Below are 8,532 nucleotides of genomic sequence, written 5' to 3'. Positions count from 1 at the left end.
TGGGGTTCCCCCACCCTCCCTCCATGAATGCTCCACAAACTGATACAGAGGGGCCCCTGTTGCAGTGGCTGATGCCCACAGCGCGAGGGCCATCTGCTTGCAGCCTGGGACAGACGAGCCCCAGCTTCAAGGCCCAGTTCTGAGCACTATTCCAAGAGTCCTGGCACCAGGCTCACCCCTGGAGCCTGGTCCCTTCACACATGTGTCTGCACTCAAGAGCACAAACAAGAGCTCATCCCAACCCCCAGGGACATGTGTGCCCGGGGCCATGTTATCTCAGGGCTCAATGCTTTTCCATCTAGTCCAACAAGTATTGCTGAACAACAACTGTGGACCTGAGCACATGTGGGTGCTGTGCGGAAGCAAAGGATGATTCCCATCTGGCCCAGGGGAATGGGAGTTCCCACACTGACAGAGGCAGGTGGGAGGGCCAGCAGCCTGGCTCTTGGAAGCTGACATCCCCCAGGTCATAGGTGCCCAGGGAAGACTGCTATGGTCTCTGCTGGAAAGGTAAACCTCAGCTCCTGGCAAGTCCTGCTCTGGGTGAGAGGCAGGGATGCTGAGAAGGTTTATTTCCCACTGCAGGGTGGGGCACAAGCCTTCACCGCCAGGCACAGTGGCTGTACTGAAGGCAGAAGGACACAGAGCAGCGCAAATAGGGACAGCTGCACCCCTCTCCTGGGAGTGCACAGAAAGGGACAGGTAGGTGCTGAGGTTTTCCTCTGTTGGAACCACTTGGGTCCCCAGAGTCAAAAGTCAGTGCCGCCAAGGGAGGGCAGTTCTGGGATGTTAGCAGGGACTGAAAACTTCCCTTTGGGTCATTTGTTACAGCAGCTCCAGGAAAGGAATCAACTGCCCCTACCTGAAGGCTCTCTCAGGACCCTCGGATCCCCGGTGTGTTTCCAAGAAGAGATCAGCAGATTCTCCACAGGAGTGCTCCAGCTTCCCTAAATAACAGAGTGTCTCTCTGGGGATTAAGGAGGTCATCTTGGCCAGCGGCCACACAATGGGTAGCTGAGTGAGGAAGAACAGTGTGGGCAAAGAGTTGGCCCAGGTATCTGCAAGTGTTATCTACGTCTGGGAGGGGAAGAGGGAAGGAAGAGAGGATATAAATAGAAACCTTTCGAGGCCTAGGAACAGGTGAATAAGCAGAAGGCAGTCACGTGTCCCCTGAAAGCCACATGCGTGGCAGCATGGTGCCAGGCCATGGCCCGTAGGAAAGACTAGCGTCTTCTCCTGTATGTGCATGACCTGACTTTCCATGCACCCTCACCAAGCAACAGATGGGGTATACACACACACCTTGGATTAGGGTGAAAGTGTGGCCCGGGTCCCAGTTCTATCACTTCCCAGATTCTCAGAGCCTGTTTTCTCATCTGCAAAACTGTAGGAATGTAAGACACCGTGTGACATGGCCCTCCCTCCCACTGTCTGCACAGGCTCTTCTACAGACTCACCCCCATAACTACCATGCCTCCCCCTGAAGCATCAAAGAGCACCAAGGCACCAACGCAGCACCCAGGCCTCAAAAGTCCCCACCGGGAAGGCAGGCTTGCTGCACAGCCATAGAAACATCTGGGGCTTTCAGGGGGCTGGCCAGGTGTGGTGTCCACCCACCCAGTGACTGCCCCATCTGACCCCTAAACTCATGAAACATTCATATCCAAAAGGACCAGACACCCAGAACTGACTCACCCAGCTCTCTGTGGCACTGAGGATTCCAAAGGACACTGAAGGAGGAACATGGCTGCCCACAGTCACAAACAGGCTGCTGCGAAGTGTGCATGTTTTGCCCTTTTTGATTAAACTTCCTATAACTACATGTCTGAACACCTTGGAATTCCAGAATTCCAGGCTGTGTCCTTTCTCCCACCAAATGAGCTTTCTGTATCCCTGGGGCCAACTCCTAAAGCATTGACTCCAGAGAGAAGGGGCCCACTGGAAAAGGCCCCCGCTCCACCAGACCAGCCGACGCCAGGGGTCACCATTATGGCTGTTCAGCTGGATTAGCTTTGGAGTTCAGGGCTTATGCTCATCAGTCCTACCGTTGCGGGTTGGAGCAGGAGGTGGGGCGTGTGTAACAGGCTGGAGCGAGGGTTATCCCAGGCTGTGCTCCGCAAACGCTCCCACGCCGTGTGCACTGGAGTGCCTGCTGGGCTCGCACCCCGCCCTGACTTCCACGGTTTAGTCGGCGGCGAGTGGGCGCGTCAGGCCGCAGGGGTCGACGTGACTCCCGGAGCTCGCCAGGGAGGTCCCGTGGGCACGACACGCCGGCCACGCGCTCCTGCCCCCACGCCGCGCACCTGTCCTGGGCGTGGCCCCAAAAGCCCTGTGCCGCGGTCCCGCCCCGCCCCGCCCCGGCCGCGCCGCATGCTGGTTGGCTGAGGCGGTGCGCTATGCTAATAAGCCTGACCCTGCCCCGCACCTGCCGCGGAGCCGCGGACCCGCGGAGCCGCGTTCTGTGGACTCGCAAGTGGGACCCGCGCCCGCAAGAAACAATGCCGCGCTCCTTCCTGGTGAAAACGCACTCCAGCCACAGGGTCCCCAACTACGGGGAGCTGGAGACCCAGAAAGGTAGGGGCTGTCGGGTTCCCCAGCCCCCCCCCACCCCACCCCCGGGGTCGAGCTCCTGCGGGGCAGGAGAGGGAAGCCCCTGGGAGCGGGGGACACCTGTTCCAGGTAGGAGGAGAGGCGTTAGCTCACCAGCACTGCTGGGGCCGAGGCCCAGAGGCTGGAGGTATGTTGGTGGTCCGAGTCCGAGTCCAGCGAAGCGCGTGGACATTCTCTCCCCACTTAAAGAGATTTCTAGGCCTCTAATCACTCTGGGCTGTCCCCCTTATAGCCCGGCGCGCCCATCCCAGCTAAGGAAACCCGGAGCCATCTTCCTGGGGCAGGAGGTTTGGGAGGGGCCCCAGGGATGGTGGGAAGAGAGCCGGAGGGCCACCTGGGGTTGCCGTTCAAAGACTCGCGAAGAATATCCTAGTTTGGGTGGTAAGCACAGGGCCAGGAAGAGTGACCACGGACTCTCTGGCGCCAAGGCCCAGCTCTTTTAGCGTTGCGAGGGCTCCTCCTGTGCCTCCTCACCCCTCCCGAGGGTATCCTTCCCTCTGGCCTCCTCTCACTCCAGTGGAGATTGCCCAGGAAAGGCTGGGCTAAGGGGTTGCAACCCTATCCCCAAGGGGTTTGTAGGGAGATGGGAGTCCAGGACCCAGCACTGTTCCCTCACTCCCATTCCCTACTGGGCATGGGGACACGCAGAGGCCCCAGGGTAAAGGCCTCTAGAGTAGCCAGAGTTGTCCCTCCTCGCTCAGTTTCTTGGGACTAAGACCCTCTGGGGGACTGCTTCACGACTCAACGTGGGAAAGGGGAAGGGGAGACACTGTTGGTGGTCCGGCCACCTCAGAACCTTTCCAACTCTCAGCACCCAGCGCGGGGAGGGAGTGTCTGACCAGTACTGTGGCGGGGCCGCCACCAGGGGGCACCTTCCAGGACCAGGAACCTCACTTCTGGGTTCTGAAATCAAGGTAGAGTCATCACCAATGATTTTATAAAATAAAATAGAACAGACACCATCACAGTGCAGTGCTCCAGATAAAGGAAACTTTTTTTTCTAGCTTTATTTTTTAATTAAACTTATTGAGGTGACATTGGTTAATAGAGCCATATGGGTGTCGAGTGTACATTTCCATGATACATGATCTGTATATTGCATTGTGTTCCCGTCACCCAAACTCAAATCAACTTCCATCAAATATGTGGATATTTGGCTCCTTTTACCCTTCACTACTCCACACCCCCTTCCCTCTGGTAACCACTGTACTGTTGTCTGTGTCTGTGAGTTTCAGTTTTATATCCCACATCTGAGTGAAATCATATGGTTCTTGACTTTTTCTGACTTATTTCACTTAGCATAACCTTTTTAAGGTCCATCCATGTTGTCGCAAATGGCAGTATTTTTTCCTATGGCTGAGTAGTATTCCCTAGTATATATGTACCACATCTTCTTTATCCAGTTCTCTCCCTGTTGAAGGACATTTTGGTTGTCTAAGAAAACTTTTGTTTCAGATATATATGATGGAAAACTGAATTTACATCAGACATAGTTTTAAAAGTTTAAAAACCATGTGCAGAGTCCAGTCACACAGTGCACCCACTTCACTATTTGAATATGCAAATATGGGCAGCTCTGCCATGCCCAGTGATGGACTGTCCAAGAACAGCCTGCAGCCCGTTAGCTCTCTCTGCTTCCCTCCCCTTCCCCTTCCTCTCCCACTCTGGGGCCAGAGATTTATTTTAACACATAAGGAATAAGAAATGGGTTGCAGGCTCTGTGGAGATTTGGACTTTGGGGAGATGCAGAATTTAACTCTCACCTACTAACTTGTTTACTTTGGGGGCCTGCCATTCCAGGTCAAGCATGAGGCGTGCTGGCTCACAAATGTGGGCACAACAGGCTGAGGGCAGAGGACAAGCCCTCTGGACCAGGAGAGTTGGCAGGAGGCTACCTACGTGCACCAATGTCAGGATATCGAGGGGTAATTGGGAGGTGACTGGAGGCTAATTGTTATTTTACAAGTGGTGGCCTGCTGCCAGGTGCTCTGAATTAATGCTGCATGGGAGCCTGGGGGTGCACTGTGAGCAGGACCTGAGGTGGGACAGGGCATCAGAGAGAGGGTCCACCCCGTCTAGCAGTGAGGGAGCCTTCCTTGGCTCCGGGAAGGCTGTTCTGGGATTCCGTAAGGTATTTCTCTTTTTTCGTTCGTAAAGAGGAGCTGAGACTACTCCCCTAGACCCTATGGTTTCCGGGCTGTCCTTACTTCCCCAGCTGACACCTCCATCTTTCAGGCCTCTCCCTACATACCAAGCTGCTGAAGGCCTAAAGATGGGCTTGAAATTGGACCTGAGATGAAGTTTGAGACATAACACGTTGAGACTGAGTCTTCACTTTTCCATTCTCTCTCCTTCTGCCCTTCTAGAAATCAATGGTTCCTGTTCTGCCTGTGGGGGGCTGGTGGTGCCCCTCCTCCTCCCTGACAGGGCGGCCCCTCTCATGCCTGTTGACCCTGCCCAGCCCTGGGACCACACCTCTGGCATCACCTGCATCTCCCTGCCCCTCCCAGAAGCTCGGAGGGCCTCTGAGCCAGACCCCTTGGAAGTCACCTTGATGGACCCTTGTGCTAGCCGGGCTCCCAGCATACCCCTCAAAGACAGCCTGAACCACCTCAACCTGCCCCCACTGCTGGTACTGCCCACGCGGTGGCCCCCATTACTGAGCCCAGATGGGGACCCGGCTCCAGACAGACTGCTGGGGGCTGAGCACGCCCACTGCTCCCCAGGTGGCTTCCAGTGCACCCACTGCCACAAGCCCTACCACACACTGGCTGGGTTGGCCAGGCACCAGCAGCTGCACTGCCACCTGCAGGCTCAGCGCTGTTTTACCTGCAAGTACTGCGACAAGGAGTATTCCAGCCTGGGCGCCCTCAAAATGCACATCCGCACGCACACGCTGCCCTGCATTTGCACCATCTGCGGCAAGGCCTTCTCTAGGCCCTGGCTGCTTCAGGGCCACATTCGGACCCACACAGGTAGGAGAGCGTCGGGTCCACAAGAGGGATCTGGGTAGAGGCAAGAATGGGGCCTGGAAGTTAGAAAGAGGGAAGAGGAGATTTTATGAACAAGAGGATGGACGTTCACACAGCTTTTGCCCTCCAGTGTATCCGTGTCTTGTGGCTGCAGCACAAAATCCCACAATTTGAAGGGCTCAAAACATCAGAAATGTCTTCCCTCACTATCTGGAAGCCAGAAGCCCAAAGTCCAGGTGTCCCAGGGTTGAATCCTCCCTGCCTCTTCCTGCTCCTGGAAGCTGCAGGTGTCCTTGGCTTGTGGCCACATCACTCCCAACCTCTGCTTCCGACCTCACGTGGCCTCTCCTCCCTCTGTGTTTGTGTCCAAATTTTCCTCTTGTTATAAGGACACCAGTCATATTGAATCAGGGCCCGCAAACTGCAACATGACCTCATCTTAACCTGATGACATCTGCAAAGCCCCTATTTCCAAATAAGGTCACATCTGCAGGTACTGGGGTTTAGGACATGGACATCTCTTTTTTGGAGGACACGATTCAACCCATAACACACCCAGGAAAGTGTAGGATGCACAGGACCTCAGCAGAATCTGACTTCTCACATTTCACAGCCTTCCAGAATTCTGGAAGGAGGCATGGGGAGCAAGAAAGGCCTGGGCAGGGCGTAAGAACCATAGGGGTCATAGCTTATTTGAAGGGCAGAGATGACAGCTGGGACTTCACTCAGAAGTTTGGGACCTGGAGCAAACCTGTCCACGGTCAGAGGGTGGCCAGGAGCCCACAGGAAACAAAGGAGAGAAGAGCATCTATGGAGAGGAGACAAAGACAGAAACAGAGAAAGGAGAGGAACATGGACAGGGAGCTGAGGGAGGGCTAAACACCTTAGCCTTTTCATGCTGTAGATTATAACATACTGCCCAGAAAGAGCGGAATCATCCTGCTACGTGCAGGGGCAGCCAGTAGCTGAAATGGACCTCAGTCCAGGGCTTCACCTGGAGCCTGGGACTCTATCAAGCACACCGTGCAGAATGGGAGACGAGAACAGAGACAGGGGTCCCAGAATACGTGTTTGGTCCTGGTCAAGACCCACAGTTGCAACACATACTTTCTGTAACTGGAGTCTCCCTAACCCTAAGGCACGGCTCCGTGACTAGAATCTTCTGAGTCACACATGGGTGGAGGCTGGAAAGAAGGATTTTACTGGAAAGGAGCCATTTTCCTTGACCCTTCACTAAGGATGTCACACATCGTCCTTAGGGACATCGTCCGAGGGACTCAGTGCTCGTGTTCTGGGAGCCAGGAGGGTGGGAGTCCCTGCAGGAGGGTGGCCTGGCAGGGAGCGTGCCCAGGTGTCGGGCAGTGGGGGCGGCAGGCTGGTGTCTCTCAGGACCCTGTAGGGCTCCAGGATTGGAAGCTGCTCTGCACAGGCAAGAGAACAGGTGACTTTCAATGACCCTCCTTTCACACTTGTCAGAATCATCCTGGGGCCAAGGTCCCAACAGGAGGACTTTGTCCAAATCCCCAGTGGCCCGATTGGAGGTGGCCTAAAGGATACAAGGACTTTAGCCATTCCTAAATGCCCTCTGCGCAGGGGGAGGGCTCACTCCTTCCAGCCCGCCTTCTGTGGGAGCCTGGCCACGCTCCACCACTGGCTTTCAGTGGGCAGGCACAGCTGCCAGAAGGTGCCTGTGCTTCTCACGTCCAGATCTGGGTGGCAAAGGGCTCCAGGAGAGCTCTGGCAGAAACAGAGAAAGATCCAGCAGCTGCGGTAGATGTAGCAAAGAGCTGTGCTGGACCTGTGCTCTTAGGAAGGGCCAGGTACGTCATTCCACCCTGTGGATTCCACACTTGGGTGCTGGTATGGCCTCTTGGCCTTAGAGTCTCCTCCTGGGGCTGGGGCAAGGCCCCTATCACCTGTATTCTATGGAGGGGCTGATGAAGATAGATGAATTGGAATTGAGGGAGCATTTGGAGGGGGAGGGATGGGTTATTCATTTATAAACAGGGACACTTGAACCCTGAGGCCACCTTCCCAGCACACCCCAGATAGTCACACACCTGGCCCTTCCCTCTTCCTTCCCCAGGTGAGAAGCCCTATGCTTGCTCTCACTGCAGCAGGGCCTTCGCCGACCGCTCAAATCTCCGAGCCCACCTGCAGACACACTCCGACACCAAGAAATACCAGTGTAAGAGCTGCGCCAAGACCTTCTCCCGCATGTCACTCTTGGCAAGACATGAGGAATCTGGCTGCTGCTCCGGTCCCTGAGAGGTATGAGTTTGGCGCAGGTAGGAGGGACAAGACCTCAGCCCAAGAGACCACAGCGGGCACCCCTCTTGGCAGCCTCATGTTGCCTGGTGCACTCAAAGGAGCCAGAAGTCCCGGGAGGGCAGGAGTTCAGCCTCCCACTCTCAGGCGCGTCCCCCTGCTCGCCACAGCCTGTGTCTGCTCCGAACCAGAGCAGCCCGGTGGGCCGCCAGGGTGAGCGAGGGCTCATGCGGATCTCCCAGTACACTCTGCCCACTTAGAGGGGACTTCTCTTCCAGGGGCGACTTTCAGCAAAACAAGAACCACTGTTTCATTTTCCACGTGCTCTGGTTTCGGCTTCTGTTTCTTTAAGAGTTAAAGGCTGTCGGGGGACTGTCTCCAGCATGGACAATCCTCCATCAAGATGACGAAGAGCGCGGCCTTTGGATCTCTTCGCAGCAACTCCACGGAGACAGCCCGACCTGTGCTGAGCACATTGCACACTCTGACCTGCACGGGCAGAGCTACCTCATGGCTCACCTCCTCCTGCCTTGGTGTGGAATCTGGGCCACGCTGCCTCGTGTCACACGTGCGCACCCATACCCTCCCCACCTCTGAGATGCAGCAGCACCAGGAGGGCCAGCAGCTAGGTCCCCACCCACAAACGTGGGGCAATAAAGAGTCTATGCACTCAGGCCTGTCA

General features: G+C 55.8%; 1 protein-coding gene across 1 annotated transcript; it reads left to right on the top strand.

The window, feature by feature from the left end:
• The first annotated feature begins 2,450 nt into the window (after nucleotides 1-2,450).
• Nucleotides 2,451-8,485, top strand: SNAI3 (snail family transcriptional repressor 3). Its single transcript, XM_054588830.1, has 4 exons — nucleotides 2,451-2,574; nucleotides 4,977-5,585; nucleotides 7,669-7,853; nucleotides 8,129-8,485. Exons 1-3 carry the CDS (start codon nucleotides 2,499-2,501, stop codon nucleotides 7,848-7,850), a joined length of 867 nt encoding a protein of 288 aa, XP_054444805.1. The 5' UTR covers nucleotides 2,451-2,498; the 3' UTR covers nucleotides 7,851-7,853; nucleotides 8,129-8,485.
• The last annotated feature ends 47 nt before the right edge of the window (nucleotides 8,486-8,532 follow it).

Source organism: Pteronotus mesoamericanus, unplaced genomic scaffold (assembly GCF_021234165.1).
Source record: "Pteronotus mesoamericanus isolate MK-2021 breed Mesoamerican mustached bat unplaced genomic scaffold, CSHL_Meso_final scaffold_165, whole genome shotgun sequence".
In the NCBI taxonomy this organism is placed as follows: Eukaryota; Metazoa; Chordata; class Mammalia; order Chiroptera; family Mormoopidae; genus Pteronotus; species Pteronotus mesoamericanus.
This window is presented reverse-complemented; position numbering and strand designations above follow the sequence as displayed.

Coding starts and splice junctions, on each gene's coding strand:
- SNAI3 (XM_054588830.1), top strand. CDS start 2,499: ATGCCGCGCTCCTTCCTGGTGAAAACGCACTCCAGCCACAGGGTCCCC. Junction 2,575..4,976: donor GGAGCTGGAGACCCAGAAAG/GTAGGGGCTGTC, acceptor CTGCCCTTCTAG/AAATCAATGGTTCCTGTTCT. Junction 5,586..7,668: donor CCACATTCGGACCCACACAG/GTAGGAGAGCGT, acceptor TTCCTTCCCCAG/GTGAGAAGCCCTATGCTTGC.